Source organism: Squalius cephalus (genome assembly GCF_949319135.1).
Source record: "Squalius cephalus genome assembly, chromosome: 22".
Lineage (NCBI taxonomy): Eukaryota > Metazoa > Chordata > Actinopteri > Cypriniformes > Leuciscidae > Squalius > Squalius cephalus.
In genome coordinates this window covers 27,845,397-27,858,231 of record NC_137143.1, presented here as the reverse complement: position 1 = coordinate 27,858,231, position 12,835 = coordinate 27,845,397, and the positions used below count along the sequence as shown (strand labels likewise).

General features: G+C 36.5%; 2 protein-coding genes across 35 annotated transcripts; one reads left to right on the top strand and one right to left on the bottom strand.

Annotated features, from left to right (window-relative positions):
* Positions 1–316: 316 nt before the first annotated feature.
* Positions 317–7,297, top strand: nfya (nuclear transcription factor Y, alpha). 34 transcript variants are annotated; one of them, XM_079858067.1, is made up of 10 exons: positions 324–434; positions 2,122–2,258; positions 2,474–2,545; positions 3,661–3,807; positions 4,231–4,362; positions 4,507–4,612; positions 4,748–4,896; positions 5,011–5,187; positions 5,321–5,431; positions 6,644–7,297. In XM_079858067.1, exons 2-10 carry the CDS (start codon positions 2,178–2,180, stop codon positions 6,701–6,703), a joined length of 1,035 nt encoding a protein of 344 aa, XP_079714193.1. In that variant the 5' UTR covers positions 324–434; positions 2,122–2,177; the 3' UTR covers positions 6,704–7,297. The 34 variants fall into 34 exon arrangements, with proteins under 34 accessions (XP_079714212.1, XP_079714208.1, XP_079714202.1 ...); XM_079858075.1 differs by having other exon boundaries at positions 349–434; positions 2,474–2,512; XM_079858071.1 differs by having other exon boundaries at positions 361–434; positions 2,474–2,512; positions 4,231–4,383.
* On the bottom strand, positions 7,283–11,343 carry cav4a (caveolin 4a). The gene is made up of 3 exons (XM_079858096.1): positions 10,946–11,343; positions 9,069–9,256; positions 7,283–8,729 (listed from the first exon to the last, which is right to left on the bottom strand). Exons 1-3 carry the CDS (start codon positions 11,162–11,164, stop codon positions 8,579–8,581), a joined length of 558 nt encoding a protein of 185 aa, XP_079714222.1. The 5' UTR covers positions 11,165–11,343; the 3' UTR covers positions 7,283–8,578.
* Positions 11,344–12,835: the final 1,492 nt, after the last annotated feature.

Here is a 12,835-nt window from a genome sequence, read left to right as displayed (position 1 = left end):
GAGATTCATACATCTAATACAATCTAAAATATCAAAAATAGTCGTGAATTCACAGATTTATTTGTATTCATTTCTGTAATTGTTTATTTAACTTTTTTTTCTATTTTTATGTTTATTTTGATGTGCTAGCTGTATTCTTACATGTACGTATTTATTTATTAATTTACTATCCGCAGTGTTAATGTTATTCGTATTGTTTATTATTTCTGTGTTCATTTCTAATGACTGTTCTTTCGCACAGCTCTTCATCTGTCAGAGATGTGCAGGGGTTGAGAGGGGGCGTGGTCTTTGTCTTGTAGGAGGGGCGTTTGAGCTTCATCGCGGTTTTTTGCCTAGTGCGCCATTTTGGCTCCTAAGCGAGACGCGTCGTGTGATTGGGCTCCAGGCGCCGCTATCGGAGCCAATCAGAGGTGCATCGGGCGGCGGCGAGGACGGTGAGTGAGCGCGGCTGCTGGGAGGGGACGGGACTCGGTCGGTTAGCTGGGGATTGGTGTGTGACGGACCAACCAAATGACTAAAATCATTATAAACAGGAATAGTGTGGATTGTGTATGTCAAGGTCCACTCAGTGGACGGCATGCACGTGTATGTCTCTAATGATGTGGTTAAAACGATAAACAATTTCGAGATGTGGTTTAATTTAGTTGTTTTTCCGTTAAGCAGCGCTGGCGTCTCATATAGGCCCAGTTTTAGGCCAGTCTTTGTTGTATATTTTCCTGACTTTCGCAGGGTCTAAAATGTCGATTGGAGCCAGTATGTTGAAGTATTGGTTTTAATCAACCAAAAGAGGGTTATTAAGTCTTTGTATTTGTTTGGCTTTAATCATTGGTTTGCTCAAAAAAACATGCTAGTGCCTGAGAACACGGAGATCGATGTGCTAACGCAGCGCCAGCAATGTTAGACAAAGAGAAATAAGCCACCATATTTTTATTAACACCATATAAACACTGCAATATTGACAAGTCTTATTTAAAATGTGCTGTTTAAAGTAGAAAGAGTTTCGTTTGTGAGAAACATGCATGTTGCAACACAAAAGCGTCAGTGACGATACAAAGACTCGACGGGTGAAACTGAAGAACAGCTGATACATTTAATGGTAATAGAAACTAGCAGCGAAACCCAAACACAGTGTTCTTCTTTGTACTTTTAGTAATAGAAAACTATTTTCTCGTCGTTTCCTATATTTGATTTATATTACTGTAGTAAATCTACAAGCAAGGTCAACAACAATATGCTTGTAATGTCATTCAGCATAGCATTTATATTTCAATCATGTAAATAGGAAAAGATTTGCATATATTTCATGTGCAGGATAAAATCTGATTATAGCAGATTTTTCTTTTGCTTCTCAGTTTAAAAAGTATGAAGACATAATATCATATTGAAAAATATGACAAATGTTTTTCATTAACAGAAAATGGTGTCCCATTCCTTAGATTTTTTCTTATTGAATACTTTTTTTTTTTAAGCATGCAAAAACTTCAGGACTCAAAGCAAAACGAAATGATATTGAGAGATGAATATCACACTATAATAAATCGCAAATTATAATATCTAGGTTTTCTTGTTTTATTATGCATGTTTTGTATTTCTCAGGGAGAGGAAAAGAGGACCATAAAAGTGATTCTATCTTAAAAATATATTTTTAAATGTACTTTGTGTGTTTGTACCATGATACAGTTTTGGTATCAAATGGTATTACTTTGATATACACCTTGATACTATTTCTGTACCATTTATATTTATATGGTACACCAAAGTACTTAAAAGAAAACCATTGTGCTACAAGTCTAAAATTAAAATACTTAAATAAGTCAAGTCAAACATGCAAAGGTAACAATACAGGGAATTAATTTAATACACAGTATTAATAGAAATTACAAAAATACTTTTTTTAATTTCCAATTGTTTTTTGGGGAAAACGTGCATATATAAATGTAGGATCTGCTCACTAATATCATAAACAAAGATAACAATTTAAAGAGCTGACTAAAATTCTGTATGCTGTAAACCAGCAATTCAGTTCAGCATTATCTTTTAAGCTTCTTTCATTAGATGCATGTGCTGTTGCATAAGAGATCAGATTAATGCAACAACATGTTGTTGCTTTTTTTTTTTCAGACTTAAGTTCCATTTTGATCTCATCTCTCATAACCCGCAGAAGTCAGACGGCAAACATGGAGCAGTACACCACCGCCACGACAACTAGTGGAGAGCAGATAGTGGTGCAGACCAACAGTGGACAGATCCAACAACAGGTAATGTGTGAAACTTACAGACAGTATCTGGTAATGATGTACTCTAGTGAAGTCTGTACTTCGAAATGCATCAAAAAAGACTAGTATATGTAGTAATAAAGCATCTCAGTGTGGTATAAAACCATAGAAGGAACGTTTTTGTGTGTGTTTTTACTAATCTGCAAGTCACGTTAGTCAGTATGTAGTATGGTGACAGTCCCTTATCTCTGGCCCAGGGCACAGTGACTGCGGTGCAGTTGCAGACTGAGCCTCAGGTAGGCCAGACTGCAACCCAGCAGGTTCTTCAGGTAGTGGTTGGCTTTCTGAGCCCCTCTGCTGTCTCCAAATCCCCATGCATGCCGTTTCAACTCGCATTGCCTCTGATCTGAGTCTGAGATCAGTTTGCTAGTATTGCATTGTAATAATGACGAATGCAATGTTAAGGTATCAGATATCTGTGACCTGTGTGCTTTTTGCATCTGTCTCAGTTTAAGTTTATCACTCACTATGATTTACAAGATTTTCAGTGTCCAAAGAACACCCACATGCATGAGTTTTTAGCATGCTTTGTTTTGCAAACGGCATTATAAAATCTCCAACAAGTACAGAACAGCTGCACCACTGACTTTTTGCATTTCGGACATTCACATGCACTGCATTTTGTTGCATGCATCTGTGTTTTGCATTGCCTCAATGTATATCATAATGAAACCGCTTTTACAAACTGAAATATTTCATATTCGTATGCCTGTAATGTATGGAAGCCCATTTGTGCCACGTAATAAAAAAAAAAAAACAAGCTCTGGTAAGTCATAATTATGACATAAAAATCATAATTATGATACACAGTCATATTTATTAGATAAATAGTCAAAATTATAACTTCAAATGTCAAAATAATGACAAAAGTCATTATGACATAAATCGAAATTATGACATACTAAATCACAATTATGAGATTAAGAATAATTACTTAAGAATTTGCAATTACGACGTCAAAAGTTGAAATTGACTTAAAAACTCAGAATTATTAAAAAAGATCAAAATTATGACGTTATCGTTAATTTATGAGATGAAAGGTCAATTATGAATTGAAAAGTGGAAATTACGACACTAAATCGAAATTTAAAAAAAAATATTATTATTTGAAAAGTTGAAATTATAAGATTAAAAAGTTGAAATTATGATTTGAAAAGTAACAATTATTACATTCTAAGTCCGTCAAAATTCTGACGTAATTTTTTTTAATTACGACTTTATCTCATAATTATTACTTTTAAGTCATCATTTCGGCTTTTTGCGTCAGAATTTTGACTCTTTTTTTTCTTATGTGTCAGAAATGGGCTTCCATAGGTAAATTATCTTAAAGTTGACATAAAACTAATTACCGGTATTTATTTTTTTGCATGCATCCTCTTCTAAGGTCCAAGGGCAGCCTCTTATGGTACAAGTCAGTGGGGGTCAGCTCATCACTTCCTCTGGGCAGCCCATAATGGTACAGGCCATGACAGGAGGACAAGGTCAAACCATCATGCAAGTACCAGTATCTGGTACACAGGGGCTGCAGCAGGTGGGTGGAGCTCATTTCACATGCAGTTGCTGGTTAAAAATGTACCATTTTCACCAACTTATTTAATTTCTCTAGTTATTTTAATACTTTAGTAATGCTATAGTGGTTCTCAACCAGTTAAATTTATTTAAAAAAAAAAATATTTGGAAAACCTGGGTAAACGAGGAAGCCTTATTTTAACAGTGTGATTTCTAGACTTGGAAATACATGTAAATTAATACAATTTTATAACTCTATGACATATTTTTTTTATAATTAATATACATTTATGATAAGCTCTAAAATATATACTTGTGAGTAAAGAATTAAAAACAACCGGAAAAGTCATGCAGTCTAAGTCAAAAAGGTTGAGAGCCACAGCATATAGTGTTCCATCAAGATATTGGGGATGTAATTGTAATGAAATGACTAAATTTGCCACAGATTCAGTTGGTACAACCCAGTCAGATCCAGCTTCCTGGTGGACAGACTTTACAGCTACAGGGTCAGCAGGGACAGACCCAACAAATCATCATTCAACAGCCACAAACTGCAGTCACTGCAGGACAGAACCAGGTATCCTACGATATATTCCAGGTTTGCTAACTTCATTTTGACACATATTTCAACAAACATAAAGGAGCACCTGCTAGAAGCATCTCTTGCAGTTAAATACGCAAATTCATGTTAAATAAACACTCATCCTTTGTATATTCTCAGGGTCAGCAGCAGATCACTGTACAGGGTCAACAGGTGGCTCAAACCGCTGAAGGACAGACCATCGTTTACCAGCCTGTTAATGCGGATGGGACCATCCTGCAGCAGGGTAACACTGCTACGCCACTGCAAAACACTAACATCATGCACTTTTAAGCAGTTAAAAGTTAGTTAAGCTAGTCATACTTTAAATAGACATTTCATACGATATGCATTGAATGCATTTTTTTATTTTTCCGTACAGGAATGATCACCATTCCAGCTGCATCTTTAGCAGGAGCTCAGTTAGTCTCAGCTGGATCCAACACAAACACCACTAACACCGGCCAGGGCACAGTGACGGTCACTCTTCCCATGGCGGGAAACATGGTCAATGCTGGAGGAATGGTCATGGTGAGTATTTCTGGTCACTTTTATCTATTACCCAAAGGGACTTCTTGCTATACAGATTATCTATGTAGGCCATACTTCCTAACATTTGTGTGTGTGTTTTTATAATTGAATCAGATGGTCCCAGGGGGTGGCGGGTCGGTTCCCACAATGCAGCGCATTCCTCTTCCTGGAGCGGAGATGCTGGAGGAGGAACCTCTGTACGTCAACGCTAAACAGTATCACCGGATTCTCAAAAGGAGACAAGCCCGTGCCAAACTAGAGGCTGAGGGCAAAATACCCAAAGAGAGAAGAGTATGTATAATTTTACTGCAATAACTAATGCTTCATCTGCAGTGATAAATTTAATATATATGACTTGTTATACATATTTAATTGAAATGTGAGTCCTGTACCTTGACCACCTCTTCAATGTTTTTCCTTCCAGAAATACCTGCACGAGTCCCGTCATCGTCACGCCATGGCCAGGAAGCGCGGAGACGGTGGGCGCTTCTTTTCTCCGAAGGAAAAAGAAGAAATGGCCATGCAGGCTCTTAAGGTGAGCGAGGGGCTTGAGCTCAGCTCTCATTGGCCAGCCACCTCTGCCCCGCCTCTGGGGTGATCTATCCAATCCCAGCCCGTGTTCCACACGAAAGACTGAACTCGCTGTATACACCTAATTTAACTTAGATCATCCATACGCTGCGGCTCTGTGCCTGAGCTACCTCATGCGTCTGTGACATATTCATGTCCGAACTGTCTCTGTCTGTGAGTTTACTGGCATTTCCAACTAGTTAAACTGAACATGCATACTAAGATCTTAGTATATATGTTCTAGTATATAGTTTGAGCAAATACAATGTACAGCTTATTCCCATGTTTGTAACTGCTGTGCTTCCTTGCAGCTTTTTTAATAATTTCATTATTTAATATCCTAAAGATATTATGGTTGAGATCTGCTAATTGGAAACGGCTTCTTTCAAAAAGCTTCAGCTGTAAACATGGGTGATTAGCACATTTTACCCTGTCAATGTTAAAGGTTTCTTGTCTTAAATGTCTAACTGCTACTTTAAAGGGAAATCTTCAGCCTTGCCATCTTTGTTCTGTCTGCATTTCTGCCGTTTGTCCTTCCATGCTGTAAAAACTCACTGGATGCTAAGATATATTAAGCTGTGTTTATTTGTCCTTTTTACCATCTTACTGGTATGAATAGTCATTCAAATGATCTGTTTTCATTTGTGATGTATGGCTTGGCTTGCACCTTTCAACGCTCTTCTGTCTTTGTCCAAAGCTGTGGCTTTGTTATTGCTTTTGCCATTTTATGTTTCTTACAGCGGGCTGTATGTGGGCTCTTGTTTGCATTTACATTACAGTTATGTTTGTTACTTGATTATATATGCCCTTTTTATGCAAATAAACCATTGTTCTTGATTTATACTTTGTTAGTAATGCCTTGCAGTTTTTTTACATGCTGATAAAGAGTTTTCCCCATGTTCTATTTGGCAAAGGGTTGCATATAAACAAATTCTTCAATATAAAATGTAATATATTTTTAGGCTCATTAGTTGATGAATAAATCTCATAGATGGTTTGAAATGTATTTTAAAGTTGAGTCGATCACTAATATTTTGTATATCAGACAATTTGATCACTAGCAGAAAATTTTCTCAATCAGTTCAAACAGGTAAGAGTTCACTCAACACCAGTCATCCCCTAATAGCACATATTGATGAAATTTTCATCATCTTTATTTATCTTCCTTTCTCCTCAGAAATCTGAGCAGGATCAAGATGAAGAGGACACAGTGGGCCAGATGATTCAGGTGGCATAAACTACCCTTTCCTCCACGGTTTAGTCAGTCCTTTATACTCAACAAAAAACGAGACCCCCTCTTCATTCCAACACATGTTTTTTTACTTCCCCGAAGCCCTGTTTATAATACGCTTCATTTCCGTTCTCGTATAGACTGAGCAATTGTTTTAGTTATCCAATACTGCCAGGTAGAACATGGAGATATTGGGAATTTTGAGTTTTTAAACCATCTCACAAGGCTAAACGATGTACAAGGTGTTTGCTGTATTCATGAGGAAAGACTTTTTTCATTTTAGGGTCAAATGTTTTCATGATTTGTATAGGCATTTCTTTATTTAATTAAAAACTAACATGGTATGACATAAGAATCACAAAAATGTGAATTGCATTTTAGTTTTGTTCTATGGGATGTGCCACTGGTTGTTTTTAAGTTTACTGGATCAGACTGTGAAATGTTACGATTTTCTATGCACTTGCGCTTTTTTGTTGATCCCCCAACCATTTGTACATCCACCCGCACTGAAACATCTCCCTTTATTGAAAACCTTCAGTTATCTCTTTGTATTTTCTACTTATGTCTTCCTTGTTTGAAAATAAAGGTTGACATTCTGTACGTGGTTGCAAAAACTGCTTTTTAAACTCAAATGCAACATTTTAGACATCCAATGAAACACTGACATGTCAGACAATTTTTAGCATCTACACATTCTCTTGGTATGTGTCAAGCCATGTTTGTGTTTTCCTTTTCTAAGTAACAGACACACCCGTTTGATTGCCATTATTTATAGATCCATGATGCATCTGTACCCTGAGCTCTACTGGAGTCGTCTTATTGGAGTTAAAGGGATAGTTCACTAAAAAATTAACCTTTATTCCTTTAAGTTCCACAGAAGAAAGTAATTCAGGTTTAGAATGATATTACGGTGAGTATATTTACATTTTTGGGGTGAACTATTCCTTTAAGACCTTAAGAGAATTTTGAATGTGCTTCAAAATGTCATTTTGAACTGAAGAGCATTTTAAAATGGGAAGTGCATGGATCTGATCTCCCCAACACTAGGGTGCGCTAGAATGGAGCTAATCAGATTAAAATGACAATGGCAGATTGATTGTTTACACTTAAAGCTGAGTGCGTTATATAACTGAATCAGCCCTTACTGTTATTTTGGAGGCCTCATATTAGCATATGAAGAGTGAGCCATTTAATTGGATAGTTGGGAACAATTGGTTATATTTTCAAGTGAAAGTGCTTTTGCCTTGAGAATACTTCAAAGAACACACAATGTGTCCTCAATGCAATGCAAAACAGGTCATCAGAATACACAATAGATGTTAATAGCCGTATGTTTAACCATAATCATAAACCAAAATGCAGGATTTCTCAACCCGCACCAGCTGCAAACATGTTTTATGGCACCTTTGGTAGGAAATTAAGAAATGACTTTAAACGAAAACATTGATGAAGTCTGTATAAAACACACAGGGTTAGTTCTTCAGAAAATGAATATTCTGTCATCATTTACTCACTCTCATGTCGTTCCCAACCAGTATGACTTTATTTATTTCATGGAACATATAAGGATATTGACAAAAAGCTCCACAGAAGAAAGACAATCATGTGGGTTTGAATAACATGACAGTGAATAAATGATAGAATTTTCATTATTGGGTGATCTGTCCCTTTAAAAATACATTCATACATAAAGCAACCTTCATGCATTTCCAAATATCTTTTTTTTATCAGTCTTTGGCAGTGAGTTAACATTCATCCCGCTTAGCATTTGGGCATGGTCCCCCTTGACATGCACCAGGAGCCAGATGGCCACACATCTGCCCAAAAGTTCAATGTGAATTCCCATTTGAATTTGATTCAACCGATTCCAGTGAATGTTTCTCATTCCCGTGAGAGAACAACATTAATCCCTCTGCAGCACTTGGCTACGCTTTGGAAGAAGGGTAGGATGATTATGTCTAAAACGCTGCTCCATAAAGTTTGCAACCACCCGGTGTTTATCAAGACAACCTGCACACATGGCGTAAAGAACCTGAAACAGAGTAAAAAGTGAAAGCTTAGGATTTCTTTCTCTTAATTGAAATAAGTAGTCTAATTAAAATGTCTTCTTACACCTGGAAACAAAAAAGAAATCAGTTCTTTATAAAAATTGTGTTTAGTATGCCTATCATATCTATATATGCAGGGAATTATGCTGGAGATTTTAGCATGAAAGACCAATTGCAAGTTGGCTTTCCATAATATTCAGTGTTCCATGATGTGCATTCATGTGCAAGCAATGGCAAGGTCATGGGTTTGATTCTCAGGTATTGCTAATGCAATATAGCCTAAGTCGCTTAGGTTAAAAGCATTATGTAATCTGCTCGTATACCAGATGTGAACGAAGCTGAGGACGGCCAAAAGAATCCCAGCAATGAGGGACACTGGAACAGCCAGCAGAGCGGTGATGATACGGTAAAACCAGACCCTGGACACTTCGAAAAGAGCATGACTCCAGATCCACACCCGATCCCCACTGCGCACCGACACCGGCTCTGCTATCACGTCCTCAAAACGAACCTGCCAGAAGAGAAAATTCAGTAAAGTAGCATCTTTTGTTCGCCCTCATCTACCTTAAATTGAAAATGTCGCTTTAATAATAGTCGGGTCACCTGACAGCCATCTTGGAAAATGCACCCTGTTTTATTAATTTTAGTCCATATGAACACTGTATTCAAATACAGTTGCCCTTCATTTTAACGTTACACAAACAGGGAAAGAAAGCTGGCTAAACTATGGCTACGATAATCTTTTACCAACATACATTAATTCACCAATGAACTTGCCAACAGTAGTCATAAATCATGATTTAGATTTGATTTTACATTTAAGACATGAATCAACATTTACATGTATGAATACAATTAGCTTACATGAACAGGGAAAGACAAAGCTGGCTAAGCTAACACTGGATGCTAATCTTTCACTAAAATACATCAATGAATCTGACAACATTAGTCAAAAATCAGGATTTATTTTTGATTTTGCATTTTAGACATGATTCTACATTTAAATATATCAATTCAGCTTCTACTTGAATAGGGATAAACAAGCTGGATAAGTTAGTGGCTACGCTACTTTTCACTAACATCGCCAATACCTAACAATGACAAAAAAAAAAAAAAAAAAAAAAAATTGTGTTGTTGTTTTTTCGCTCATATTAGGCTAATAGTTCATGTATGTATAGTAAAACAGTTGATTGGCTGTTTTAAATGAAAGGCGGGACTTTATTACTACAGCTCCGAGACGAGGGTATTTCTCTACGTCTTCTCCTATATCTGTGTGTGGTACTACGCAGTATTTGGTATGTATTTCAACCTCTTCAAGTATTTTAAATTGAATACTGCAATCTGCAATTTAGTATTAGCAATGGTTCAGAACATAAACAATAGTACAGTAGCCTTAAAGCTAAAAGTAGTGTGCAATTTGTCTGGTCAGCTCATTCAAGAAGCTGTTGCTATTATTGTCCACATCATTGAAGATATTCACACATGTTCTTCTAATCCATCTCCTGCTACCAGCTGTGGTTGTCTACAATGTCAATACAATGTTCTTTACTTTGGATCCAGACAGAGTAGATTCAGTAAATTCAATCTAATTTAACCAAATCTAAATGTCATTAAATACAGAGGTTTTAGGAATATGATTGATCAAACTCTGTATTTCCCAGTACAAATATCTAAAAATTCTTACATCAAGATTTACTTGAGAAGGAGAATGACTTCAGATATTAAGTCATGTTTCCTGAAAACAAGCAACTTAATACCTTGTCTTTTTTATTAATAAAATCGTCAATATTAAGCAAGAAAAAGCATAATTATTTTTTTCTTTGACATATCTTTTCTTGTTTTAAGAATAAACTCAATAAATTTGACTCAATTTCTTTTATTAAGTCTTGTTTATCAATATTTTTTTCATTTATAGATTTTCAGTCTTTATATCATGTTGCTTCTCAAGTAAATGCGTCTTGATTTAAGAATGTTTAGATGTTTGTACTGGAAAACAAGATCATTTGATGGCATGGAGATTTTGAGACTAAACACTCACTAATATAAATAGTGGTTTGTCATGATTTCACCAAGCACTATTATGTTCCTGGTTCTTGAAGGTCCAAAGCTCCACAACAGTCACTGTCACCATCAAAAGTGACAGTATAGACTCTATAGTGCTACAATAAAGACATATTGTAGTCGGACATGAAGCGATTACCTTAAGACACTCATTTATCTGTCTTGGGTCCCGTTCATTGATCAGAGGCCTGGTGTCACTCTGTGTAGAGATCATATCTTCTTCTTCCTCTTCCTCCAGGACGGTTTCCAGCTGCGTCTTCCACGTCTGTTGTCCCTCGTCGTCCTCTCCATCCCCTGCATCCCTCAGGTCGATCTCAGTTTCCCTTGCGTCCGTACTCTGCATCATGGTGCCCGTCATCAATGTGAAAGTCGTAAGGTCATAAAGCAGGTCATCAACAGCATCAAAACATGCATAAACAGTTTCACACACTCTCACACACTGTGAATGGAGAGCCGAAGTGCTGTCTTGAAGCTGAAACAGGGATATGGGATATATTAGGAAAGTGACCGTGCCCTAGCAGGCATTCCCAAACAGTCCCCAATGGGAAGATGCCAGCCCCCACTGATACATCTGCTATAAATACCCCATTAGTGACTGGTCAAATACAGGCCACTGGTTATAAGCTTAGAAGAGCTCTTTAAAGAACCTGCGGGTCAGGAACGGAATGACATTTATGAACAGAAGCATTGATTTTCAGCACTGATTAGGATTTAGTTAGATCATTGTGGAGTATTGAGCTTGTAAATTTGCTCCAGTGATTATAATATTAAACTGTTTGGACATTATTAGTGAATGAGTATGTGACTTTTTTGTCTTTTAGTATGTGTCTGATAGCTTTGGGGCCATCCATATACTAAAAGTTGGCAAAGTAAACTTTTAGCAGATATGTATTTGAAAAGGCTTCCTCTTCCAGGAAAACGCAGCCAAAATATTAATATGAATAATATTATTTTCTTGTATAACAAAATATACACAAAATTTAGAACCTAAAGTATTTAGGAAAGGACCAGGGTTATTACATTTTTGTCACTTAATTAATATTTTTTTAGTAACCAAAGCAACATTTCTCGTTTTCATTTAGTTTTTCAACTTGATTTACTAAAATAACTTAAATAGCCTACTTATGACAAAAACGCCCAACATAATTACAAAATTTTTACTTAAAATTCAAATGAAATGGAAACGGTTTTAAAATGAAAACTGATTCGAAGTATTAATAAAAACGTAATGGACAGAATAGATAACTAGCAATATCCAATAGCAAAACTGCTTTTTGCCATTTAATGTTCACACACACACACACACACGCTCAATAGCGACCCCCTCTGTTGGCTTTTGGGAAATTCTTGCAGATTTCACATTATGCTTTTAGGAAAATGCGTTTCACTAGCATTAGCCATTAGCAGATCATTGGTTTCTATTTATAACCCAACAGCTGATCTCTTAGCAAATACTAAATGCATAACAATAAATCCTGCAAATGTTCACTCTCACGTTAATTCATAGTGTTTATTACCACATGTTCGTGTTTTTGTATACATTTGTATTACTTTTGAGAAAACAGAAATCTTTTTGTTGCTAACTCTAAAAACTAGCCGCCATGATAGGGTGTTGTGAGTGGTTGCCAGGGTGTTGCTACTGTATGTGGTTGCTAGGGTGTTCTGTTTGGTTGCTAGGTGGCAGCTTGCTTACTGAAGAGTTCAAAGGTTCATTCTTCAGTGATATTTGTCACCTGTTTCATCGTCTGTTTTGTCTGTACTATCATGGTCAGATGTCCTCGTGGTGTTTCATTCTGGAAAGCTCTCATATTAATCACCATCATTGTTTAATCTCACAGTATAAAGCATTTTTTTCCAGTTCTCCTTTGCTCAGTTTGGATTGTGCGGTTGCATCATCGCTTTTCAAAAACATTATTTTGCCAGCCGCCCCATTTTAGTTTGCTTTATCCGTTAAGTCTAATCTGCATTCAAATCTCCCATTAGAATTAAAAACATGTCCCTAAATATGATGGAGATATAATTACATGAA